At 59.0% G+C, this 25570-nt stretch overlaps 3 protein-coding genes across 6 annotated transcripts in view; 1 reads left to right on the top strand and 2 right to left on the bottom strand.

Annotated features, from left to right (window-relative positions):
* Positions 1-6102, top strand: part of STX1A (syntaxin 1A) — a 96591-nt gene extending 90489 nt beyond the window's left edge. The window contains exons 7-10 of one of the 2 annotated variants that reach the window (XM_063341934.1): positions 258-331; positions 625-762; positions 2428-2538; positions 3218-6102. In XM_063341934.1, coding sequence (XP_063198004.1) covers positions 258-331; positions 625-762; positions 2428-2538; positions 3218-3295 — 401 coding nt within the window. In that variant the 3' untranslated portion in view covers positions 3296-6102. Of the gene's footprint in view, positions 1-257; positions 332-624; positions 1217-2321; positions 2539-3217 lie in introns of those variants that run through there. The other variant, XR_010072047.1, reaches the window with a different exon arrangement.
* Positions 6103-6795: 693 nt separating this feature from the next.
* BUD23 (BUD23 rRNA methyltransferase and ribosome maturation factor) lies at positions 6796-13581 on the bottom strand. Its single transcript, XM_063341930.1, has 12 exons — positions 12257-13581; positions 12136-12173; positions 11658-11753; positions 11349-11431; positions 11155-11251; positions 10231-10327; positions 9828-9878; positions 9159-9244; positions 8885-8930; positions 8527-8588; positions 7339-7428; positions 6796-7186 (listed from the first exon to the last, which is right to left on the bottom strand). The coding sequence occupies exons 1-12, from the start codon at positions 12962-12964 to the stop codon at positions 7132-7134; spliced, it is 1509 nt and encodes a 502-aa protein (XP_063198000.1). The 5' UTR covers positions 12965-13581; the 3' UTR covers positions 6796-7131.
* Positions 13582-20555: 6974 nt separating this feature from the next.
* Positions 20556-23871, bottom strand: VPS37D (VPS37D subunit of ESCRT-I). 3 transcript variants are annotated; one of them, XM_063341336.1, is made up of 4 exons: positions 23656-23871; positions 22112-22283; positions 21675-21757; positions 20556-21492 (listed from the first exon to the last, which is right to left on the bottom strand). In XM_063341336.1, exons 1-4 carry the CDS (start codon positions 23773-23775, stop codon positions 21004-21006), a joined length of 864 nt encoding a protein of 287 aa, XP_063197406.1. In that variant the 5' UTR covers positions 23776-23871; the 3' UTR covers positions 20556-21003. The 3 variants fall into 3 exon arrangements, with proteins under 3 accessions (XP_063197406.1, XP_063197408.1, XP_063197405.1); XM_063341338.1 differs by having other exon boundaries at positions 20557-21492; positions 23715-23843; XM_063341335.1 differs by lacking the exon at positions 23656-23871 and adding an exon at positions 23269-23506 and having other exon boundaries at positions 20557-21492.
* Between the last annotated feature and the right edge of the window lie 1699 nt (positions 23872-25570).

The raw sequence follows: 25570 nt of genomic DNA, 5'->3' as shown, positions 1-25570 counted from the left end.
GCTGGGCTTTCCTGGGTGAGCTGGGCCAAGCTGGCAGCTTGACCCCCTTTAAAAAAAGAGGGGTCGCAGGGCCGGCACAGAGCTGGGCTGCAGGATGGCAGCCCCTCAAACTGCCTGGTGTACTCTTGGGACTGGAAGCTTTGCTCTGCTCCACTCCTGGGAGATGCTGCGGAGCCAGCAGATCCCTGCGGTAGGGCTGCAGGACCTGTGGCTGGGACCAGGGGCCTCATGGCTGACCCACGTTGTGTCACTTGCAGCTGGCAGGACCACCACCAGCGAGGAGCTGGAGGACATGCTAGAGAGTGGCAACCCGGCCATCTTCTCCTCTGGGGTAAGCATCGGCACAGGCTAAAGCTGAGTCAGCCCCCTCATCACAGGGGGCTGGTGGATGTGCTGCCACAGTGGCCCCAGTACAGGAGTGATGAGCAGGAGGTGGCACCTGGGTGCTTGGGTTGGGCCTGAGGATGGTGCCAGAGCAGGGGCTGCATCCTGGCTGGAGGGTGGGGTGGGGGTTTGCTGCAGACGGGGTGGCTGGACGGGCTCCTGCTGTTCCCTCTCTTGGTGCCCCTAATCCCAGCATCTGAAGGGCTGAGCGTGGTGCTCAGTGGCCCTGTCTTCTTGCAGATCATTATGGATTCAAACATCACCAAGCAGGCACTGAATGAGATTGAGACACGGCACAGCGAGATCATCAAGCTGGAGAACAGCATCCGAGAGCTGCACGACATGTTCATGGACATGGCCATGCTGGTGGAGAGCCAGGTAGGGAGACACGGTGGTCCAGCGGCCAGCTCACCTGGGGCGGGAGGTTGGAGTGCCATGGGGCTAGAGGGGGTCCCCTGCCTGGGGAAACACCGCATCTGGGACTGACACAGCTCCCACCGGGGCTGAGCTGGGCTTCCCGGGGCCAAAGCCACCTGCCCTGCGCCCCAGAGACAGGGACTGCTGCGTGCCCGGGGGGGAGGTTTGGTGATGGGCTCTGGAGGGCGGCGGGTGGCTGCCACCCAGGCGGAGATGTCTCCGCCTCCCCCAGAGCATCAGGCCCTGATGGGTGAGTTTGGGGTGCTGTCAGCCTCGGTGGTCCTGTCAGGCCACCCCTGGCTGTGCCGCCAGCCCGCGGTACCTGGCCCTTCAGCCGGGCATGCGCTCCCACGTCTCTGCTCACCCCCCTTCTTGCCCACCATGCTGCCACGGCCCGAGGAGACATCAGTGGCAGGTAAAGCCCCACCGAGCCCCTGCCGGTGCTGCATGCTCCGCTCTGCATGGCTGCACCCTGCATGTCTGTGGCTCTCGCATGGCGCTAGGGCCTGCCTGTGGCAGGCAGGCAGGCAAGGGTGGCTGTGGCATTGGTGCCCTGTCCTGCCTGCTTTGGGGGACAGATGTGGGCGATTTGCCGTTCTCTGCCCTGCTTTAAGGGCTGGAGTGTTGCTCTGTGGGGTGGGAGACTCTGAGCTGCTGGTGCCAGGAGCAGAGCTGCCCGCTCTGCCCCAGGGATAGCACAAGTGGGAAGGAGAAGCAGCAGCTTTAGGCAAGGCAGGGAGCAGCATGGCGCCTGGTGGGGGGTCAGTGCTTGGCTTGGGCGGGGGTAACACCAGAGAACCCCTGGACTTGAAAGGCATGCTCTCCAGCACTAGCTGCTGCCCACGGCCCCCGGGCTCTGCAGCCCCGATTCCCTCCATGCCATGCAGGAGGGCACTGGGCTTCAAGACACCCACCTTTTTGGTTGCATGAATGACATAGTCTGTCTCCAGCTGCTGCAGGACCTGTCTGCTTCCCTGTGCAGCCAAAGGTGGTGGGCAGGCTGGGGGAGCTCACCCCAGCCCATGTCCCCACGTCTGCAGAAGTCCACATCCCCATCCCACGCCTGCAGCCCTGGGGGCAGAGCAGGGCAGGAGTACCTGCAGGGCCCTGTGGTCCGGCCTCGCCAGCTTCTCTCCAGGGCCCTCTGCTCCCGGCGGGCGCTTGTGCAGATCAGGGTGGTTGTCCCTGAATGCGTGTGGTTTTGTGAGCATCCCACATGGCACTGCTGGTGTGGTCCTTGCTACCCTGCCATGCCTCCGGTCTCAGCAGCATGCAGCATGGTGTCAGTGTAGATCCTGTTGTAGCTTTGGTGTCACCTGAGATACCAGACAGGGTGGCCACCAGGCCAGGACCGGGCTGGGGAAGCCCCATGACCTCACCCTTGCTTGCCTTCCTGCTGGGATGCGCACAGAGGTCCCAGCCCTCCGGGACAGAGCCCGTGGCCCAGAGCCCCCACCCTAGGGCACCTCGGGCCACCCACAGCCTGCAGGCAACTGATGGTCCCTCTCTCTCCTGTGCAGGGCTGCCGGGCAGGGTGAGAGCCACATGGTGCTGGGGAGCAGCAGAGCAAGAAGGAGTTCACGTCTGCGCGCACGTGGGCGCGTGGGCTCTGTCCCCACTCTGCAGGGCGAGATGATCGACCGCATTGAGTACAACGTGGAGCACTCGGTGGACTATGTGGAGCGGGCTGTGTCTGACACCAAAAAAGCGGTGAAGTACCAGAGCAAAGCCAGACGGGTGAGTCACGGCACTGGCTGGGGTCCATCTTTCCCTGCCTACACTGCTGACACCTACCTCCCTGCCTGGCAGGCCCCTGTCTGGCACCCCTGCCTGCCCCACTGCCTGCGCAGAGGAGCAGGCAGCATGGCGCAGCCTCACGGGTGCCTGGGCACTGCTTTACCCCACACCATTGGGTGCAGCGTGGGTCCCACTGGTGACACCAGCTGAGACAGAGCTCACTGGCATAGGCTGCGTGAGCCCCACTGACGAGCTATGGGGCAGGGGTGCTACTTGGGGGGTGAGGGGGAAGGGACAGGGTGGATCCCATGTGAGAACCATGTCCCTTGCCAAAAATAAAAAAAAAGACGAGAAAAGGCACGGTCCAGCTCTGACCCCGAGCACAGTGCCAGCTGCCTGTCCCAGTCCCGCACACCTGGTCCTGCGTCAACTTGGTGGCTTGGGGACCTGGGGGCCACCAGCTCAGCTCTGCCAGCCCAGGGCTGAAAGGGGAGCTGGGATGCCCATCCCTGCGGCAGGGCTGCCGGAGCCCCTCTGGTTCCCACGGTGCTGCTCAGAGCCCACCATGGGCAAACAGGGACTGGACAGATCACAGCCCCCAGTTCTCAGGGCCGGCCTGCCCCAACACTCACGGTCCCCTCTCCCTTCTCTCCCTGCTGGTGCTGGGACACCTGAGCAGAAGAAGATCATGATCATAATCTGCTGCGTGATCCTGGGTATCGTCATTGCCTCCACCTTCGGCGGCATTTTCGGCTAGACTCACCCCACGAGACTGTTTGTGTGCGATGGACGGAGCCGCGCATGCCGTGGGGCTGCAGCTGTGCCGGAGCGAACCACGCAGCTCCGGAGCCTCCCAGCAGCATTTCAGTTTCTAATGCATGGTTGTTTGTGACGCTGTGTGTGCGGTGCGTCTGTGTGGAGGGAGTGCTGGCCCCAGGGCACAGGCAGGGCGCAGGGGACAGTGATGGGCACAAGGGGGACCCTGGGGGGGAACCCGAGCTCTCATCACTGCTTCAGCTGGGGTGGCTGGCTGGGACCAGGTGGGGACAGAGGTGCCCTTGGGCGCTGCTGCTCCTCCTGTGCTAGGCAGTCTGTTAGTGACAGCCGAGGATGAGGGACTGATGAAGGGTGTGAGGGGTCCTTGGGAGCACAGTGCCCAGTCAGCCTCCCCCAGCTTCCCCGTCACCTCCAGCAAGAGCTCTCACATCTGTCAGCCACATCTGTGCTTGCAAATACCTTTCCTTGGGCTGCTTCTCTCACGGGGCCCTTCCCCAGGGGTGCACTCTGCCAGGCCCTGCCTCCCCCCGTCTCTGCCCATCCCATGGCCGTGCCATCTCCTGATGGCAGGGCTGTCCCTCCCTAGGCAAGCCCTCACCCCGGTGTGGGTGCCAGGGGCTGGATGTGCCACTGCTGGCGGTGGGTGCCTGATGGAGCAGGGTGGGATGAGGAGCTGCTGCTGGGGGCCATTACAGTTGCTTGGGGACCAGGACAGGCCATGTGGAGACCTGTGCTGCACCTTGGTGCTGGCCCAGCAGGGCAGGAGGGCACAGTTTTAAGGCCAGCGTGCTTCACTGGCCGCCAGACCTGCACTGAAGCCTCGTTGTTCTCTTCTCAGCCCTGGCACAAGGTGGCCCTGGCTCCTGCTGCCCCCAGGCCTGGGCTCTGGCCGTGGGGGTTTGGGACTGGCTCTGATGCCCGCAGCCGCCGGCAGCGCTTGCCTGGGAGCAGGGCTGCTTCCAGCCTCACTTCTCCACATAGGTACCCGTGGCTGGGGATTGGAGGCAGTTGGGCTTTTTCCTGTCATGGTCCCAGGAGCAGCCCTTGTTGCATCCACCCCCCTGCCGCAGGCTAGGAGCAGCAGCCTTCCTCCTCCTCTGTCCTCCCAGCTCCTGAGCAGGGCAGCGCCTGACTGCCCCTTCCATCTCTTTGCCACCTCTTGGCATCCGCCTGCCCCTGCCATCTCCTCCTGGCACAGTGCCCTTCTTCTGCCTGCTCATCCCCTAGGCTGTCCAGTGAGGCACGTGCACGCGGTGGGGTGCTGTGGGAGCACATGGGTGCCCCTGCACCCTCCGCTGTACCACTACACGGACACAGCCACTGTGAGGTGGCTTGAGCTTGCTGGCAGCTTGGAGGGGCCCTGTGCTGCCACTGTCCGTCTCCCTTGGGCTGGGGGCAGGGCTCTGCCCTCACATCCCTCTAGAGTTCAGGGCTCCAGCTGGCCCACCCATACACCAAAGCACCACAAGGAGCCCAGAGCAGGGCAGGCGCCTGGGGCCAAGCTCACAGCCACACACTGGGACAGGGGCTGGACCTGAGCCTAGATGCTGGCAGCAGAAAAAAGCCACTTGATGGCAGCATGTCACCTCCCTGCTCCCACCAGGGGGAGGGCAGCGCTGCTCCTCCACCCTGGCTGAGCGCTGTAGCACAGGCCCTAGCCCCATGCGTGGTGCACCCATGGGTGCAGGGTGAAAGGCAGCCGACTGTAGCCAAGACACGGCACTGCCTTCCCCAGGTGTGGCCCTGCCCAGCAGCAGCCCCGACACAGCTCTTTCCCCGCCACTCTTACTTGAGGTCCCACAATACAGGCCCTGGTTGCATTCAGACGCCGTCGGTAAGTGTGTCCAGCCCAGTCCCCTGCCCTGCCCAGCCTGAGCCCCCAGTGGTGGCAGCCATGGGAACATCCAAGACCGGAGCCCCCTTCTTTCACAGTCCTTCAACAACTTGACGTGAGCTACAGCACTGCAGCCTGCATGCGCAAAAGGGCTTGGGGCACCGAGACCCCTGCGAACAGGGGCAGGCCAGCTCTGGAGCCCCCCCGTCCAGGGCAGGAGGCAGGCACAGGCAGGATCCTTGCTCTGTGGGGGATGTCCGGCTACAGGAAAGGGAGATGGAGCACCTGCTGCACCTGCCCCCGCGCAGCTCCCCGCCACCAGTGTCTGTGCTCTGCTCTGCTCAGCCAGCAAGAGCACTGTGCCCCCTCCTCCAGGAAGCAATAATGCTGCTGGCAAGGCTGCTCCTGGGCAGGCAGGCAAAAAAGCTCCTCAGGCTCTCACCCTGCAGCAATGCCCACTGCTTGCACAAGGTGACTTTTTTTTCCTTCTGAGCAGCAGCTTTTGTGGCACAAGCTCACATGACACCAGGGCTGTGGCCCACCACTGTCAAAGCACGAGGCCAAAAACAGCACTGGGGGGGATTCTGGCACTCAGTCCTTCCTTGTTGGTACCACCACTGTCAGCAGCCCCCCAGCAATAGGATCTGTACGGGGCCACAGCAGGTGATTCTGCCACTAGTACTTCACTGGGACCCTGCAGGCAGTGGTGCTGCCAGGCTTTGACCCCAGGGAGGCAGAGGAGCAGGCTGACATTGCTGCCCCACAGGCAGGCTCACGCTGTCCTCGCTGTGAGGGGAGGGTGTTTTGGTGCAATAATTACCCATGCGCTACGGGAAGCCCTGTTCAGTTCCTTTTTACCTACCTGTCGTTGCATGTACAGACCAAATCACCAACAGTGTGGTTGTGCTTTGGGAAGATGGTTCACTTTTTCTTTCCAGCCCCCAGCCGCTTGTCCTTTGGGTTATACCACCTCTGTTCCAAGTGCCACCTGCCCTCCCAGCGCCAGGAGCGTGTCGATGCAGTATTCCACAAGCAGTGTGGGGCACGCACAGCTTGCACTCGAACTGGGGATTGTTTATTTTGTAATAAATGTACTTGAAGGCTTTCCGAGCCCCCCGTGGAGTTGTACTGTTGCTGTACTGTGAGCTAAGTGTCCTTGTTTTCTATGTGGATCTTGACCCTGGCTTGCTCTGTCTCACTGGGCTGGATGACACTGTATGTTGCCTCTTTTCTCCTTCACCCTTTCCCTCCCTGCTAGGCTCCCTTCTCCCAAAGCTTTGGGTGCAAAACAGCTTCCCATTTTGTGGAATTTTTATGTAGAATAAACATTTGTAACTGTAAAGCTCTGGCCGGCACCTCTCTGTTACAGGGGAAGGGAGGAGGTGATGGGGAGCAAGGTCTGGGGTGCGGAAAAACCCCAGCACCCTGGGAGCACTAAAGCATACAGGGTGGGCCTCATGCGAAGGGCCCACAGGATTCCACGGGAATCGCCACTTCTGCCAGGAGGAAGATTTGCCCTCATGGGACACACACCTTTATCCTGCCCGACTCCCTGTCTGCGGGCAGAACGGAAGCTGGCATGGAATGAGGCGCTGTATTCCCACCTCTACTCCCCTGCACTGAGAGCAGACACAGACCAGCAACACTTCCGACTCGTTAACTGTTTAGTGAGGAGGCGGGATATAATGTTCTGGCTCACCTGGAGCTCCAGATGGCTCACTGCACTCTCAGGAAGATAAGCAATGGCATTGCAGGCACCAAGTGGCCAGAGCACTCTCTGCCACTCTGCCTCCTCCAGGAAAACCAGGCTGAAAGCTTTGCAGTTGGCTGTTGGGCAGCACCTAAGCCAGTTTACACCTTCCAGAGCCACAATGACCTGTCCCAGCAAGTCCCAAGCCTGGTGTGCCCATCTGTGCCATCCACAGGAGGCTCGCTGGAGGGACCAACACGCCATCTTCCATGCCAGCAGTGTCCAGAGCAATTCAGAAGCGAGGGCGGCGCTTTCGACCCGTGTATTTTGTGTCTGCTCGCACTTCCCTGTGGAGAAAAGCAGAGAGCAACTAAGCATAATCCACAGGGTCATTCTGGGAGGGGAAGGGAAGCGTGTTTGTGGCAGGAGTTTGAACGGGTGACAGCAGGCCTGACCAGCACAGTCAGGCTCAGCTGAGGCAGGACCTAGCTGAACTTACTTGCCCTGTCGTCGTCTACGCTCCTTCTTCTCAAGGATCCAGTCCCGGCTTTTCTTCACAGACTTGCCCTTGGCGTTTCTGAACCGTGTCCTACAGAGAAAGCCGAGAGCATCTGCAGAGGAACTGAGGCGCAGTGGTAGTTTTCCGCCCTGGAAGACTGCCACCCAGAACTGGGCATGCCTTCTGCCTCGTAGAACTACTGAGTACCCCTCCCATCACCCCTGGTGAAAGAGGCTCAGCCAGCACTGAGGCAGGTGGCCAAACAGGCCAACTGCAAACACACTGGGGGAGGCTGCTTCCAGCCCCAGCTCTGAGCCAAGAGACACCCACCCTCCGTGGGCTGCAGGCCTGCACTCCCCTGTGCCGTATCTGCCACACCAGCAGCACGCTGGGCTCTGGGATCTCGGGGGAATAGGGGCTTAAAGCAAAACCACCTTCCCTTTGTCTGCGCTACTCCAAACAAAGCAGACAAAGCCTCTGGGTTCCCAACAAGTTGCCAGTTCTGCTATTGCCCTCTAAGACCAGGTAACCCCTGGACTAAGTAAGCAGAGAAGAGCAGTGTAAGAGGCAGGAAAACATGGCAGCCACAATCTCCTGACAGCCACGACGACTTCCCTCTGTTTTTTGTTCTCTGTCTCTCCCAACGGCTGCAAGAGGGGCTCCTCCCTGCACCACTACCATGGGAGGAGACCTGGCCAGCAGGTCACAGCTAAAGCAGAGCTAAGCAAAGAATCTGACAGCAGAAGAAAGGGAACTGCAGGCTTCAGGCACAGCAGCCTGTCTCCCTGCCTAAAAAAAGCCATGCTTGGTATCACCAGCACTGTAAACATTCCCCCTCCCATCACCACTGGCCTACACTACAGCGCGGAGCTGGAGAGCCAAGTGCCAGACAGAAAGCGCACCTCAAACTGAACGCTCAGCTGCAGCTCTAGGGTAAGCATCAACAAGAGCCCCATGACGACAGGAAAGCCCTCCAAACCAAACTAACCCATTCCATTCCTTGTGTCTGGGGCCCTTTGATAAGATAAATCAAGTGCCCATGGGTGCTGCCGAAGGTCCTCCCAGTCCATTCCCTTCAGTCACTTCTCACATGGCAGCGCTGTGGTCCTCAGTCAGCAAAACCCAGCCCTTATACCCCCCACACTACTTGCTTGAGGAGAACTTGCAGCTTCACCCCCTACACAATACCTCTCATTGGTAAACTTGGCCTGGTGTATCTCTTCTCCATCAGCACACTCAGTACCAAGGCCCTGAAAAGCAAAATTGGGAAGTTTAGCTCTGCTCTGGAGCAGACAGAGCTAACAGTCATGCCATCTAAATTAAGGGGAACACAGGGCTCTGCAAGGGGAAGGACTGGAGCAGGGAAAAAGTGGTTTTCCAGGTTATGGCAAAGAAACCAGATCCTGGGGAGAGCAGGGGTTGGTGAGACTGACAGCAAAGTCACATCTGCACGCGCAGAGCTGCTTGGCTCCCACTCTCGCCCACAGGTCTTCCACATCACCCAGCAGCCAGGAAGGAAACTCTGCTGCCTTGCAGAGCTCCTCACCTTCGGTAACGTGCCAGATGCCCCAACAAAGAGACAAAGGAAGAACCTGAAAGAACAAAAATAAGGAGCATGAAGCTTGGATTCAGCATGTGATTCCCAGTCCCCAAGCAAGACTGAGATTGTTTATAACAGAGTCAGATCTAAGCTGAAATCTCTGTCCAGGACCGTATCACAGGAGACAGAATAGCTCAGGGGAAAAAAAAAAAAAAAAAAAAAAAATCACTGCTAAACCCAGGCCTCACCCCAAACACACACACAGAGGCACAGGACTCACTTCTTGGCTTTGGCGCTGTTGGGGTAATCTACCACCATTCCCCCGGTAAAGCCAGCTCTCATAGCTTGGGCCGTGATGAGCTCCAGCTGAAAAAAGAAGCACATGCAAGTTATTTTTAGCAGTCATCCACCAGCAATGCCCAAGAGACTTTTGGGCTTGACCACAGCTAACTGTGCATGCCAAAGATGGGTCATTCCTGCTCCTGTAAAAGTCTGCCCCAAGCTCCCAGTTCTGCAGTACCATCCGGACACCAGTCTGCTGCCTTTACTTGGTTCTCCCTGCTCCTGGTCTTGCCTGGGTTAATTGGCACAGCAGATGCTCTAGGAGAGGGATACTGGGCTGAATTTTCCAGCCCTGGGGAGTTACAGTGCAGTGCTGATGACTACAGGCCAGTCTTCAAACCCACTCATGCAGGGGAAAATCCAGGACAGCAAGTTCAGATTGTGTCCTGCCAATCTCTCTGATTTAAAGACTCAGCCCATGACAATGACAATCTGTGTGGCAACAGAAATTGCAGAGGGCATTCTCCTTGTAGGCTTTTTTTGGGCTCTTGAAGAGCTTGAAGATGACGGGAAGGACAGAGACACAGACCCGATGCGGAGAAACACAATGCATTCAGAGCACCAAACAGCACATGAGTTCTCTTCCCCACTGACTTATGTCCTGTACCTGTTCTGAGTTCTCAGGATACAGCTGCAGGACGGCTCGGGATCCTCGGGCCTACAGGAAATAAAGTTGGTCACAAACCTGCCTCAGTGCAGGCAACCCAATTCCTAGCCCAGACACTAGTGCCCACCTCCCCAAAGCCTCCTGGAGAACTCTCCTGGGAGAGCTGCTCTGACTGCAGAGCCAGCTCCTCCACAGCACAGCAAGGCATGGGGGTAACTGCAGGGATCAGAGAAGCATGAGACACTATGCAGGCCGGCAAGGAGATAGGAAATGGGTGCTCCTACCAGTTCTCCATTTCAGAGCAGCATTTACTTAAAATACTTGCCCTAAAATATCTTGCTATAATGTGCCCGCAAGGATGTAAAAGTAGGCAGAGGCCGGACTGGGAGAGCATGACACTTACCAAGGCAGTATAAAGAGTTGAGAAGAATCGATAAAGGCGTTTTGGAGGGCTGTGTGATTTCTTATCAGCATTACAAAGCCACTGCACTGCAGAAATACTGAGAAAGAAAACAAGACCCCCGAGACACTGAGCCATCAACTGTTTCACAGAGCCTGTCACCTCCCTTTGAACTTACTTCCAGCAATAAGCATGTGCTAGGCTTCAGGGAAACAATTTCATTTTCTCTGTGTATCTTTACCTTCTGCTTTGCGAGTTACACGAACCCCTCTGGAGACTCATTAGGTCAAAACCCAACAAGGTGCAGTAGTTTTTCAAGCACTAAAGAATCACCCAAGCATGCCCTTTAGGCCAGGTGTTCAAATAATTCAAGCACTTAGCTGTGACCCTGGCATGGCCATGCAGGTTTTGCCAATGAGCAATCCCAAACAGAGCACTTGGATTAGCAACAGACACACCCTGCTCTTTCCCAGCACCTTTCTGAGGTATCCTCTAAGCAGAAAAGGGTTTCTGTCCCCTTCACCTACCCTTTCATCCCAAAACTAACCATCAGACCTTTGATGCATGGACTGACCTTGCAGCTGAGCAATGGTACAGATATACTTTCTGTTTTCCTCCTTGGAGCAGGTCTTAACCCTCCTGATGATATCACCAATTTTATTTTATTTACTTCAACAAACTTCCCAGCTCACCAGCACAAAAGAAGACAAGCATCGCTTGGGAAACAGCTGTCAGAAGCTGCTTCTACCATCCAGAATCTCAGCAGCTTGTCCCAGAGAGGTGGAGTCAAGTTGCATGGAGCAAAGAGAGTGACTGTTAAGGACAGTCACGCTCATCTGTTATGCACCATACGTGGACCGTGTGTACTGTACAGACAATGCAGTTATGTCAAGTATCAAGAGAGCTCGCTTATATACACAAACTCACCTGATACAGCCATCAAACATGCCAGGCCTGAAGGGAATGCCATGACCCACATCTGCAAGGAGAAGGTCTCCTTCCACCTCCCTCTCTACGGCCACATCTGCACAGAACAGAGCACAGCTCAGCCAACCAGCTCACACCTCTGGAGACCACCTCTGAGGTGAGGTGAGGGTGGCAGGGGAGGAGGGCCTGCTCACCCAGCATGGCAGGGCTGATGTCCATGCCAATCCAGTAGTGACCCTCATCGGAGATATAATCCCCACTCAGCCCAGAGCCACAGCTGAACGGAGGAAGTGGGGAAAGCACTGAAATCATGGGTCTGAGGGTAACCCCAGCCAGCTGCAACGCTACAGAAAGCCTGTCCCTCTTTTTATGCCCGCAACAGAGAGACAGACATGGGGCATGGATGCCCCTCGCCCCTGTGTGCCCGTCTGGCCCCAGCACCGCAGCCCGCTGAAGCCCCAGATGCCCTATGTGCCACCACGGAGGGCAGAGCCCCCACTCACCCCACGTCCAGGAGGAGGCACGGCCGGTCCTCGGGCAGTCCCAGCAGCTCCACAGCCCGCTCCGACATCTGCGACTGGATCTCCACCACCCGGGAGCTGCAGGGCACAGCCAGGGAATGGGCAACCCCGCGGCGCAACACCCCCGCCACTGTCTCACGGGAAGATTTCACCAACCCCCCACCCCAGCGGCCTGCTGCCACACGGCCGTGTCGTCCCCCTCAGGCCTCACGGCAGAACTCCACCCCCCCCCCCCCCCCCCCTCCACACACACACCCTCCCCCCCCACAGCCCCCCTACCCCTCCCTATCCCCACACCCCCCCACACACACATATCCCACAGCCCCCCCCCCCACACAGCCCCCCCCCCCCCAACCCTCCACCACCTCCTCCCCATACGCCGCCCTCCCCCGGCTTCTCACAGCAGAAGCCCTCCCCGCTCGCGCGGCTCGGCATCCCCAGACCGATCGCTCAGCCATACTTCTGCGTGTATTTCCGCGCCTCGAACTCATTGTAGAACTGCAACGAGAGAAAGCGGGAGGCGGTAAGGCCCAGGACCCCCGGCCCGGCCTTCCCCCCGCTCCCGCCGGCCGGCTGCTCACCAGCTCGGGCGGCCCGCGGTGCTCGGGCCGGCGCCCGCTGCCCGCCATGCCTCCGCCTGACGTCACTGCCCCGCGCCGCGCTGAGGGCCCCGTCGCGTCCAAGATGGCGGCGGGCGGGCGCTGAGGCGGCGCGGCCCGATGGAGCCGGCAGCGCTTGGCAGCCTGCGGCGCCTCCTGCCCGCCGACCCGCGGGCCACGCGTCTCGGTCGTGCCCTGCCGCCGTCCCGCGGCGGGCAGACGGGTGGCGGCGGAGTCCCGCGGCCCCGCCGCGACCTTTACGAGGTGCTGGGGGTCCCGGCCACGGCGACGGCGGCGCAGATCAAGACGGCGTACTACGAGCAGTCGTTCCGCTACCACCCTGATCGCAACGCCGGCAGCGCCGCCGCCGCCGCCCGCTTCGCCGCCGTCAGCGAGGCCTACCGGGTGCTGGGCAGCGCCGCCCTGCGCCGCAAGTACGATCGCGGCCTCCTCAGCCCCGAGGACGTGCGCGCCGCACCCAAGCCCTCGGGCCGCCCGCCTGCCCCAGCCCCGCCGCCGCCCCGGGCCCCCGCCGCCGCCCGCCGTGGGCCCGTCCCGCCGCCCTTCGACTTCGACGCCTTCTACCGGGCGCACTACGGGGAGCAGCTGGAGCGGGAGCAGTTGTTGCGGGCGCGGCGGGAGCAGCTGCGCCTCCGCCGGGAGGAGGCCAAGGCCCAGGGACGTTTTCATCTCCTCTCCAACCTCTCAGTCGGGCTCATCTTCTTCCTGGGTTTCGCTCTTCTCTACGGCCTCAAGTGACAGTGGGCCTGGGCGGCCACTGGTCACCCACCCAGCTCCAGTGCTGTGGCGGGACGGAGTGTCACCAGCAGGCACAGCAGCTAGCTGGGGGGTGTCCCCTGCACCCACACAGTTGGCAGGCACCGTGTGCAGGGTCCGCTTCTCAGGCTGTGACATTTCCCCTCTGCCGGTGTGACTTTCAGACACAGTACGTGACCAGTAGGCCCACACACGGGCTCTGCTCCTCAGGCTGAGACATGTCCCTTCTGCCAGTGTGACCTTCAGAGATGGTGCACAACCAGCAGGCTCCATGTGTGGGCTCTGCTCCATGGGCTGTGACCTGACCACTCTGCCGGCATGACCTTCAGACACGGAATGCAACTGGCAGGCACAGTATGTGGCTGTGACGTGACCTCTGCAAGCGTGACGTGCAGACAGCGTGTGACCACTGGATTCCACATGTGGGCTCTGCTCCGCAGGCTGTGATGTGCCCCTGCCACCAGTGTGACCATGGTGTAGGGGTTAAACAGGTTGCGATGTGCCCCCTCTGCGGATGTGACCTGCAGACACAGTGCCTGACAGGTAAATGCAGTTCATGGACTCTGCTTTGTGGACTGTGACACGTCCCCTCCATTGGCACTGCTCTTTGACCTTGGTGGGAACCATATGCCAATTCTAAGCCACAGCAGAGATTAAACGGCTGTCAGTGGTGTTTGTGTGCTGTGTGTGTTTGTGGGGGGTGCTCTCACAGGTGCTGAGTTATGGCTCTCTGTGGTTTTCTGTTAATCTGAGACCTGCCACCTCTGTGCCGTCACACCTGTGGTTACTACATCTTTGTGGAATTTTAGGAGTGTTGGTCTCCAAACTGCATCGTTGCCACTGTCTGTCCCTGTTCAGGGTTTGCCTCACTGTGTGGCAAGTACGAAAGTCAGCAGCCTGGAAGAATGAAACCTGGGCCCATGGCGGCTTGTGTCCTGGTCAGCGTGCGACATCGCCTGGAGGTTCTGCCCAAAACACTTCTGTGTTCAGAGCAGTCTGTCCTGTCTGGGGCTTGCCAGGAACTTCGCGCAAGACCATCCCGCAGAGGCCTTTGTGGCTGGGAGTGGTACACTTTTGAGCACTGAGTGGCATTACTTGTGTTTTACATGTATCTAAGCATCATTTGCACATAAGAGTATTTGCCTATTTAAGTACCGAAAAGTACTGAAGTGTTTTAAGAACTAAAAATTGCGTGTCTCAGAACTTCTGTCTTTCCTTGGGTGAAGATTTCACCTGCGCTATGCTGGTACTACATGGAGTTAGTGAAGCTTCATGGTGTTGAAATCTGAGTGTTCCAAAAACTTAATCTGCATTACTTTGCACTGGATTTGCTGGGCCTGGCTGGCAGCAGTCTGCGCAGGAGCCAAGCCCTTGCCTCGCACTGCAGTGACCCTCGGTTATGTTTTCTCCCAATGCAAAAATGTTAAAAGCAAATGCTCCGTGTTTTCCAGTTCCGGAGTTCTGTGATACTGAACTGACCCCAAGGCAGTAGCATGGCAGGGAGTGTAATGCCTGCTGGTACGGGGTGTATGCGGTACAGGAGAGCTTTCTGCCTTTTCTGCAAAGCATTGTACTGCTTCCAGCTGCAGACTCCAGAGACTGCTGTGTCTTTGGAGCAAACTCAGCTCAGAGGCAGAGGGAGCTTTCCAGGATCCTCTCTGGCTATCAGTCCACCCCTCTGGGATTATAGTGCTGAAGTGTCAGCACGTGAAGAGCAGGAGTCGGGCGTTGAAGGGCATTAGTTACAGAGCGAAAGTCTCTGGAGTTGTGGCTCTGTGTCACGTGCTGATGCATTTTCATGCTATAAATCAAGTCACTTGAAAGACCAGAGGCGGCTTCTCTGGCAGAGCTTGACAGGAAGCATTCTCTTCCAGGATGGAAAAGCTAGGGATATCCACAGGAAGCAGTGGGTACTAGGGAGCACCTCGCCAGTTCCTGGTATTGTGGTTTGCAGGTTTTTAAGGCAGCCCTGCCAAACACAAGGTGTCCTCTGGATTGATCTTCCTTAAATCTATGTAGTGCTGAGGTCTGGGGCTGTGGGCTGTTCCCGCAGGCAGGCTCCGTACCCAGCCCTGAGACAGCTTGCTAGTAGAGAGAGGGTCTGGTGCGGTGCGGTGTGGAGCAGGAGGAACAGGCTAGCTGGTGTGCTGTCTGCATCACTCTACCCCTTAATACTGGGATAGGGAAGAGCTGCTCTGGTAAGCTGGCTGGGCTGACTGTCTTGCTCTGTGGCTGGTGCTTGTGTCTGAAATTGGGCACCAGACACCAAAACTGAGCTAATTCATGTGCCTTTCAATGACTGGTTTGGGCAGTTCATATTACTGGTTCTTCCTCTTCTTCCTGAGGTCTCCGTGATGTATCTTGAACATTAAAGATATCCAGCCATAAACTGGTGACAAAATGACACGTTTCTTTTGGTGGGCTTGGGTGGTAAATATTCCTTGTATTTGTTGGAAAATCGAGGGTAGGGGACAGGCTGGTGTTTCACAGTAGATTGAGGAAGAGGGCGGGGAGGGACATCCTGCTTCCCCGAGGCCATGCTGGGAAGGTTGGGCATGCTGCCTGCAGTCAGTGGGGTGTGGGTAGGATAGCTTCCCTGGGCCACCGGGGACTTCACTTCTGCCTGCTGGAGACCCGTTCTGTGCTGCCTGACACACAGGGGTTGCTGTGCGCTTGGGACGTCCCCTCCAAGCTTACTGCGCTCTCTGCACTCACACGCTGTAGGCAGCATTTAGTTTTGCTGCTGAGTTTGGTCAGAGCAGGGGAAGGATAGCATGCAGTGTGTTGCTCTTTGGCATGGTACAACGTATACTTCTCGCCAGCATCACCTTTGCTCCTGCTCTTCAGGCCTGAATGCTCCTCTGTTCCAGGAAGGATTTCAGGAGCTCGGGCACACAGTGGCTGGAGCTAGTCCAAATGCACAGATTGACTGCCAGCTCCCAGCACGCCAGGCTTTGTCTTCTTGTGTCAGTGCTGTCATCACATTCTTGACTTTCCCCAGTGGTTTCGCTGATGGAGAGGTGCCAGGAGAAACTGCATTTCTTGGGGCTTTCCTTTAGCCAGGTGAGCACAGTCCTCGTGGGGTGCCTCTAGCACAACTGCTCAGGGAAATACAGCAGGGCCTAACCCTGACAGCAGTGGTGTGATGGCCGGGGCTTGTGTACAGCTTGTGAGCTGTACAAGTCCACCAGGATCAGAAGGTCATAGTGGAAAAGGAGAGGAAATGGGGCATAAGTGGGGCTGATAGGATGTGTGAGGCTTGCTGCACAGGAACCTACTCTGTATTTAAACCCCATGTTCTACCTCTCCTGTGGCAGTGGCTGAGCGGTACCCTTATTGAGAGGTGACTCAGTGGGATGCTGAGCAATCGGAGGGGGTTACAAAACTGTCTTCAGAGAGGGAGAAGTGCTGGTCAGATCAGTGAGAGCTGTGAGGAGTTTGCTTTCCCTCATGCTTGGTGCAAGAAGGCATAGCCTTGTGCACTGCCCCAGCACCTTTGGCAGCTGGATCGGAGCCCTGTAGCAGAGGCCACTGCCTGTGGCTTTGGCTGTCTTCTCATCTCAGGGACAGCAAGGACGGATCCTTGGGGGTACTAAGCAACAGAGGGTTGTTTCTGTGAGAGACAGAGCCCATCTTCCTGCAGCTGGGGGCAAGGCAGCCATCGGTAGGGGCCACAGCATCATCTCTGGGTGAAGGGAACAACTTTCAATCCCAGGTCTACTGCGGGCTTTGCCTCCTTCTGAGGATGTATCCAGTTACTGCAAAACACATCTCTAATGTACTGCAGTCACAGCTGTTACACAGCCCGCTCCTGGCCTGTGCCCTTAATGGTGGTGAGGATCAGCCCTGAGAAGCCGAGGGCAGCTTCGGCTGGCGAGAAGATCACCGTGAGTTGTCAGCATCCTGAGGCCTTTGCTGGGAGAAGTGTGATGTTCACAGTGGGGGTCTCCTCCTCCTTGCTCTGAAGTCCCCTGGGGCCACTTTTACACATTCTCTAGCACATCCTACCCATCTCTTCATTGCTCTGCAGCTCCACATTATGTCTACCTTTATAGTAAGTGATGTATGCATGCTGGATGCTGGTTCTTTCCTCTCTTACCCTGCAAGGGTTAGTTGCTGGTGGGGCCTCAGCTATCACCCTGTGCTGCTCTACCCTCACCTTCACCCTATGGTTTATTCTGTGTAACTTCTTGTTGCTCATTCCCACCCTTGAATTACTAACAGCAGACATCGCACCATGCCACAGTAAAAGGAAAGCAAAACTATGAGTAGTTAATGGCCACTTGGTAATTAGATGCTGTTACAAACTAAGTAAATTAAACAAAAGCTGCAGGCAAGCTGAGGCAATCCCGGATGAAGCCCGACAGCCCCAGTCCTGAGGCCTTGCAAGCTCAGTGCAGACCCCGTTCCCCAGCCCTTTCTCATGGGCTGATGTCCCCATAACCGCAGGCTTGGGATGCTGAGCTGCTCACCTTGACTGCTGGGTGGTGCAGCCTGTGGGTGTGGGGGGTCTCAGTGCCTCATTAGGGCCTCTTCCCTCCATCTGGAGAAGCTGGGGAGCTCTGTGGGAAGGAAGGGGCTACCCCTGGCTCCTGGTCTTTGGGGGAGCCAGCTGGGCTGGGGGCATGAGGGGCAGAGAAAGGAGCTGCAGGCTGGGTGAGCAGGGTCCTGAGCAGCACTGGAGCAGTAGCCATCATTCCCCTCTCCTGCAAGAGGGGCTGGCCCGGCAGGGATGAGGATGAAGGGACACCAGCCCTTACCTGCCCTGGGATGTGTGGGCACAGCTCTGCACCCCAGTCCTGCTGGTGCTGAGTCCACGGTGGCTCTGCCTCCCCAGGGAAGGGTCATGTGGTTGTCAGCACCTGTGGATGGGGGGGGCAGCTCTCACTCCCTTCAACAGCAACCCCTGCAGCAACAACTCTGTTAATAGAGTTAACTGTTAATATTTCCTTGGTTAACAGCCCTGCTGCCTGCGCAGTGCACAGCAGGGGCCCAGCTAGGGCACCCTGGCACCATCCCTCGCTGGCTGGCGGGGTTTTGTATCCCCCGCTGAGCTGGGGCTGTGGCTCAAAGGGTCTCCTGGAGGCTGCCTGTGCTGGGGACACCCCTTCCTCTCCCAGGTGTCCTGTCACTCCTGGGATGGGGGCTGCTGCTTACCCCAGCCTGGCTTCTGAAAATCCAGACCTGAGGGAGCCAGGGAGGCCATCGAGCTGGTCGGGCCAGCTCCCTGCCTGCCCCTCCTGGGTTTGGCTGCACACCAGCTGGCAGAGAGGCTGAGCTGGCCCCAGGCTGCTGCCTGGCCCGGTGCAGAAATGAATGCAGGTGCCCATGGGGTGGACACACTTCCTCTGAGGTGAACCGGGTTACATTGCCCCCCTCAATGTGGCCCTTCGGGGCAGGCGGCACTTGGTGCAGGGAGGGAGAGACACTGTGCATGCAGGTAAGGAGGGACACAGAGGGATCATCTTGTGCTGCTGCCAGCTCCTGCCTGTTACCAATGTCCCTGTCTGGTGCCCCATGTGGGACTTCGTCCTCAACCCAGGCCTGCCTGTGGAAGGGGCTGGAGCTGCCAGTATGGTGAGGCACACTCTGGGAGTGAAAAGGCACACCCCGCAACGTTCCCCAGAGGTGCAGGGTGCACTATTGCGGAACATACACTCCCCACTGGGGCCACTGCAACTGGAGAGGTTCTGGCCACCCACCAGGGTCCTGTTCGCCAACTGGACAGGACCAGCCCCAGGGCTGGAGGAATCTCCCTAGGGAAGGGGCTTGCCTTGCTTGGCAGCTTCCCAGTGGTTAAAGGATCTTGGCTGAAGCGGGGTGGTGGCCAGCCCAGCAGGACCATGGGGCTGCCACGGCCTGCCCCCTGCTACCTGAGTCAGGCAGGTGTCCGGGGGTGCTGTAGGGCTCCTATAGACAGAAAGACATTGCCATCATGCCATCACCTTGAGATCGTTTCCTCCTGAGCCAAGAGCTAAGGTGGCCTTCCTCTCCCAGGCGGGCATCCAGATCCACAGGGAGAAGCCTCGTGCTTACCCACCACCACCCCTTGTGTGTGTGTGCTCAGAGCCCTCGTAGCTTGGCACACACACATCACATGGGCCTACGTCTCCACGCTGCACCCACAACTCTGGTCATCTCGCACAGCATCCAGTACGGCCCTTGGGGTAGCTGGGGGAACTGTACGGGGGATCGCAGGACACTGGGTAGGACGGGGCTGCCTGTGCATCCCAGCCCCCTCCAGACACAGCACAGATGATCCCACATGGACCAACTGGCTTCCGAAGTGCTCCTGCTTGCTCCCCGTATTTCCCTGCTTAGGCTAGCCCCATGGGGCTGGTAGAGGAACCTAACCAAGCTCTTGTGCCGTCGTTGCCAGCCTACTACAGTCTTTCCTCCTGGAATATGGCAAGCCACAGAGCCTGACTGGCAATCAGGCATGTTCTGGCACCTTTCATTGGCAGGCTGAGCCCAGACTGAGCCTGATCAGACCCAGGAAAGTAGAATGTGCTCTGTGAAACCCTTTGGGGTTTCCAGTGACTACCATCTTCTTGCCTGCAGATAAAGCCATGGTGGCTGATTCCAAATTTATCCTAGTCCTAAACCTGTTTTAACTCATTGTACTGGATGAGTGGTCCCAGTCCCACAAGTGAGGGTTGGAGTTTGGGGTACCCTCAGTGTGGGGTACCCTCAGTGGCGTACCCTCAGTGGTGGAGGGGGTAATTAGACACTGCAAGCCGGTGGTCCATATTTTTGGGTGCTTTGTAGTCCGAGCCGGGGCCCCTTGCTGCTTTGGATGATTTCTAAGCAGTCTACCTAACAGTGCAACTGAGAAAGGAGAAAAAATGCCACCACCAGATGGGTCTGAAAGCATGACAGGAGTCTGAAACCAAATCAAAAGCTAGAAATAGCACAAGAGACACCCCAGAGCAGGGAACAAGTACCTCAGGGTCTGCAGCTGGAGGAACTAGGGCCATATCCCCCAGCCTTGTCTCACCAGCCATTGTGTGAACTTAAGGAAAGCAAGAGAGGAGCACAGGATGAAACAGGGTGAGCTCAGGCCTCCTGCTGCCTTTTCCAGTGCTGGCTGAAGTTAGGGCTAGTGCGAGAGGGTGGATGGGGAATGGGTACTAAAAACACTGCAAGGCTGCACAGAGGCCAGTGAGACCTGCTGCTGCAGAGCCTTGAGTGAGCCTGGAGGGCTGTGGAGTACAACCCTTCATGGGGGCGAGGGCTTGGCTGCTGGCACGAGCCATTTCTGGTTACCAGAAGTCTTCACTGTTGTGGGGCCAAACTGCTGGGAGATGGTCCCTGGCACCTGCCTGTGGGGAAACTCTCTCACTCTGGGCTCTCTGGCCCCCTTACGGGGGCTCCCATCTTCCCCAGGGTGTTGACAGGCTGAGACAAGTGTAGGTGCAATGCCTGGGGGCTCCCCAGGCTGGAGGACCCTCCTCGACTCACCTCCAAGCCTGGCAAGTGTTCCCCCAAACCACCTCCTCCCTGCCTGTCCCATCCTGTTCATAACCAGAGCCAAGGGGTAACACAGAGCATGGAAAAAAGCCTTTATTTTGAAAACAGCGTGGCACCCAATGCTCCTGGGTCCTCTTCTCTGCTATCTCACACCCAACTGAACCCACGGACATCCCGGCAAAGCACCCACCCCCAACTCCTGTCACTGTCCCTCTTGCTGTGGATGCAGAGACCTCTTTCCCCAGCAGCTCCCCAAGCGCAGGACCCGCTGCCACAGCGGCCACCCCATCCCACCCCCGGCCAAGCACCTCTGCTCCCCTCTGAGCATGCACCCCTGTGCTGACCCAGTGGACACCACTGCCCCTCGGAGCTGAGCCTGCACCACACACCCACCCACGCATGCTCCCGGGCCAGGGCATTCCTGCGCAGCCCCCCACAGAGGCACAGGGCCAGGAGTGGGGACATCCCTTGTCCCTGCCCTGCTACCGGTGCGGAGGCTCCTGCTTCTGGTGTCGCGGCCACTGCTGCCTGTGGAAGGGCTGAGGGCTGAGCAGGGGGATGTGTCCAATGAGGTGCAGGGGCGAGCCCGGGCTGGGCATTTTGGAGGAGGGAGATGCTGGCTGGTGTCCCAGGGCTGGGAGGTGGTGTCTGGGAGTTGCAGCCGGCATGGCAAAAGGCACAACGGCCTCTGAGGGGATGAGAAAGGCGGGCACAAAGCCGTAGGAGAGATTGAAAGCTTTGGGGGCTACAACACTCCGCAATGGGGGAAGGTGGGCTTCTGCTCGGCTAGCTTGGGTGCCTGGGTGCCCCGTGGGGCCCACAAGGACCCTGCCCACCTGGCCCTTCTGCAGCAGCTCCTGCAGTTTCTCCAGCTGTGTCCGGCAGACATGGGAGCGTGTGCGGCTCTGGCAGAAGGATTCCAGAAAGGACTCAAGGGGCAGATCCTGGTCCAGGAACTGCTCTATCTGTGTCTGTGGGACAGGCAGTAGGACAGCATCAAGCCAAGAGAGCTGTGGGATGACGGAGGGAGCCCAGGTGGCTGAGTACCCCCCCGAGCCTCTTCTCCAGAGCCTGGCACACCAGGAGGGCATGGAGAGGAGTCCAGGGCCCAGGTAAGGAAGGCTCGGCAGCACAGGGGTCTTGCCTGACTCACCTCCGACTCTGCCTCGGAGGCATCAAGCTTGGCTTGGAGATGGCCCAGGGCGCTCTGTGGACTCCACTTCTCCAGGTACGCATCTGTGTCAGGAGGGGATGGGGCTGCCAAAAAACCTCCCCCAAGATGCCCCCACTGCTGGGGCTGCAGTCTTTCCCATTCCCAACCATCATCTCCCCCCACCCTTGAACTGAAACCCCCAAACACATTGCTGGAGCCACCTGCACACTGAGGCCTGCATCCCACAACGGCATCAGTCCCAGCCAAGGGCTGGCTATGTGACAGGCAACATAACCCCCCAGCTGCCCCTGATCATGGCTGGGCCATTTCCCTGGGGCAGATTCGAGGGTGTTGAGCCCACCCGGACTCTCATATTAATGCAAGTTGCTCTGGCCATACTGGGCTCTGCCTCATCCCATCGGCTGCGCCCCACTCACCCAGCCGCTGCTGCTTGTCCCAACATGCTTCTCGAATCTCCCGCAGCTCCTGGTACTTGATGGCTAGGGAAGCCTTCCCGTCCTCCAACCGCGGGCGCAAGGACAGGTTCACCCTGGCCAGGGTGCAGTTTGAAGCCAAACACATGTCCCGCTCCAGCTGCAGATTCTGAAACTGTGGGAATGGGAACCAAGCGGGGTGGGGTGTGTCAGCACTGGGGTAAATAGTCAGAACCAGTCAGAGCAGGCAGCCTGCTGGGAGGGGGTCCATCTCCATCCACGGGTGAACTCTCTCCTCCAGCACTGTCCCCATCCCTCTGCTCTGCCTGGAAATGGGGTGCGTCCCAGCAGGGATGCAATGTCTGGACCTGGCTACCCATGGCACATGGCAGCTCACCCTGGAACGTGGTAAACCTCACGGCTGGCTACCCAGCCCCCTTTGCAAAGTAAAGGACTCATTAGCTAACAAGGATGTCAGGAGAGACACACACCAGCTCTCGCTGCACACGCATCTTCTGCCCCCGCAGAGCAGGAAGCAGAGCATGATGCCGAGCTGCGCTTTTAGAGGCCCAGGGGAAAGATGCTGAAATCAGGCTGAGAATGATTTCAAAATAACCGGGTCCTGTTCCTGCAGTGGAGCGCCAGGAACCGCTGGAGCTGGGGGGCATTCGGGGCTCAGCCTAGCTGCAGCGAACGACGCCAGGCCTGGAGGGCACTGCAAGGGGCCAGGGCCTCCCCGCCTCCCCCGGATCTCGGGGCGGTAAGAGCAGTGGGGGCAGCGGCTGTGGCCCTGCTCCGGGTTTTGGTGGCCGGAGGCTGCTTGGCAGGCGACGGCTGCTGAAACCCCGAGCAGCACCAGGAGCCCCCGAGCAGCCGCCGGCCGGGACGCCCAAGCTGAGATTTCCCCGCGGCCACCCCCCACCCAGCCGGGGGGTCCGGCTGCTCCCCCAGACCCCTGGGCTCGGCGGGCGGGGTGTCGGGTATCACGGGAAAACCAACGAGCGGCGCTGCCGGGGACTGGCGGGCGATGCCCGGCCCCGCAGCGCCCTTTGCCCGGGCTGCCGGCGGCTCCGTCCCGCGCACCGGCAAAGCCCCGCTGGGGGCGAGCGCTGCTCGGCTCCGCTCCGCCGGCCGCCCCCGGGCTCCCCCCCGGCCCGTACCTTCCTGCTGAGGCGGGCGGCGCGCTGCAGCCGGGGCTCGTCCTGCAGCAGGGCGCGGAGCTGCGCGGTGCTGAGCGCCCCGAAGCGGCGCGGGGAGCCGGGCGGCGCCGGGGGCCGGGACATGGGCACGGGCACGGGCACGGGCACGGGCACGGGCACGGGCACGGGCACGGGCACGGGCACGGACCGGGACCCACCGCCGCCGCAGGGAGCCGCGCGCCCCCGCCGCGCCTGCCCCCGCCGCGCCTGCCCCCGCCGCGCACCGCCCCGCGCCCGCCGCCCCCGCCGGGCTTAAAGGAGCCGCCGCCCCCGCCGGGCTTAAAGGAGCCGCCGCCGAGCACAAGGAGCTCCGGTGCTGCACCGCGCCGCCGGCACTGCTCCCCGTACCGGGCATCCCGCACCGCGCCGTCCTGCGTGCGTCCCGCTTGTGGCTGCATTGGCCTCACCCTGTGCTTTACGGCGCCGCACTTGGGCATCCTGCGGACACCCTGGCACCGCCGCACCCATCGGCTCAGGAGAGCGGGCAGAGAGCAATGAGGCACCCCGTCACTGCCGGCTCCGGGCAGGTCCCCTTCGTCCCCTGAGAAAGGGAGAGGCGGGGACGCTGCCCGGCCTGTGATGGGGAACTGCTCGACGCAGGCTGTTGCGGTCACTAAATGTTTGCAGGGAGTAAAAAAGCTAAAAGAAAAATTCAAGGAGCACAAACCTGCCGGAGGACTATCAGCACTGCTTCAGGACACCTCTCTGCTGGAGGCTGGGAAACTCTCAGCATGTATCTGCTTAAGTAAAATCTTACTTAAGTAAAAGACGGGCTGGAGAAGCTGGGGAAAAGCACACCAGGAGCTCATGGGAGGAGGGTGGATTGATTCCCGGGAAAGTTTTACCTTAGTAAAAAAGCACGGCTGCAGGGAGAGCCATGCCGTGCCACTGGAGCAGGGACTGCTCCGTCCTGGCTAGGACATTTCTGTGGAGCAATTCTAATTCTCTGGTGGGAGATGGCATCTAATATACACTGCTTGACTTAAAGTGTTACCTCAAACCAACACTGGCTGCTGGAGCCGAGTGAAGAGAAACTGCTAGGGAGCTGCTGGGAGCTGGAGGTCACTGCTGTGGGGTGAGCAAGAGCCCAGCAGGATTTAGGAAGCATTTGGATGGGAAGCTTGGAATAAGGAGCTGCGCGGAGCTGGTGCTGTTGAAGGAGAGATGACAACCTGTCTGTACACTGGGACGTGCTGTGGCAGAGGGACAAGACAGCAATGCAGAGACACTCATGTGCTGAGCCCGTCCTCCTGGGCCAGTGGGTGCTAGCCCTGTCGTACTGTAAGGATATTTTAGGATGTTCTCCTGCATCTCTTGGCCTGTGTCACTCCACTGCCTTTGGAGAGCCCTAGCGGAAGACTGCACTGCTGGGACAAGAATAATTTCTTCCTTAGTCTGTCAGTGCAAATACAACTTCAATTTGCCAGTTGCTTGGAAACACCAGAGGCCCGGGAGCAGCAGCAGTGTAACTTCACAGTCTGCCCAGTGCCACCTGATTCATTGAGCCTGCTGGCTTTGGAAGCGAAGGGTAGGGTGGAGGCACCTCCCTGACAGGCATCCCCCACCTGCTGCTACCACCTCGTACCCCTCTTCCAGCCAATGTCAAGTGCATCATGGAGCTGCCCCTTGCCCCCCCTCCCTGTGCTGCGGTGCCCGTTGCAAGGCGGGCATGGGCTGTACCCCGAGGTCCCGGCAGTCCTCTGTGCTCTGATTTGAGGGCACTCAGTGCTGGAGGCTCTCAGGAGAGCGACTGCAGCCTGCTTCACCTGCAGTCTGCTTTCAGTAGAAGTAGCCCTGAGGTCTCTTTCTCCTCAGACATCCGTGGGTGCAGGTGGCCCCCGTGCACTGCAGTGCTGAGGGCAGTTCTCTGTAGCAGCGTAAGGTAATTTCTGGCTTGGAGATCACTCACTTCTTTCAGTATTTTCTAATTTCTCAAACCTTTCTGTATGGCTCCCAGTGGCCACTGGGCTCTGCAGCTGGCAGGCGAGGGCTGGGTTTTCCCTTAGCTGGTGTTCCTGGAAGTGGAACTCACCAATATTGCTGTGCTGCCCCAAGACAAAGCCAGAAATGGTTTGTGGAGGTGCAAGTGCTTCTCAAACAGTCTGTCCTGGCAGTGCCACAGTGTTGTGGGATGGAGGATTTGAAGGGGCCTAGTCCTGCAGCCTCACAGCATCAGCTCTGTCTGTACCTTTCCTGGCAAAGTTTCATCTCAATTGGTCTCAGAAACCTGGGTATGGTGAGCTCATTCCTGTAATGACCTTTT

Source organism: Chroicocephalus ridibundus, chromosome 7, assembly GCF_963924245.1.
Source record: "Chroicocephalus ridibundus chromosome 7, bChrRid1.1, whole genome shotgun sequence".
NCBI lineage: Eukaryota > Metazoa > Chordata > Aves > Charadriiformes > Laridae > Chroicocephalus > Chroicocephalus ridibundus.
This window is presented reverse-complemented; position numbering and strand designations above follow the sequence as displayed.

What these genes read in the sequence shown, in the direction of transcription:
- BUD23 (XM_063341930.1), bottom strand. Translation starts at nt 12,964, where the DNA reads ATGAAAACGTCCCTGGGCCTTGGCCTCCTCCCGGCGGAGGCGCAGCTG. An exon ending in GCGCGGAAATACACGCAGAA is followed by an intron (nt 11,754 to 12,135) that starts GTATGGCTGAGC and finishes TGTGCCCTGCAG; the next exon opens with CTCCCGGGTGGTGGAGATCC. An exon ending in GCCAAGTTTACCAATGAGAG is followed by an intron (nt 7,429 to 8,526) that starts GTATTGTGTAGG and finishes CTTTCTCTGTAG; the next exon opens with GACACGGTTCAGAAACGCCA.
- VPS37D (XM_063341335.1), bottom strand. Translation starts at nt 23,391, where the DNA reads ATGTCCCGGCCCCCGGCGCCGCCCGGCTCCCCGCGCCGCTTCGGGGCG. An exon ending in GGACAAGCAGCAGCGGCTGG is followed by an intron (nt 21,758 to 22,111) that starts GTGAGTGGGGCG and finishes CTCCTGACACAG; the next exon opens with ATGCGTACCTGGAGAAGTGG. An exon ending in CCTCCGAGGCAGAGTCGGAG is followed by an intron (nt 21,493 to 21,674) that starts GTGAGTCAGGCA and finishes CCTGTCCCACAG; the next exon opens with ACACAGATAGAGCAGTTCCT.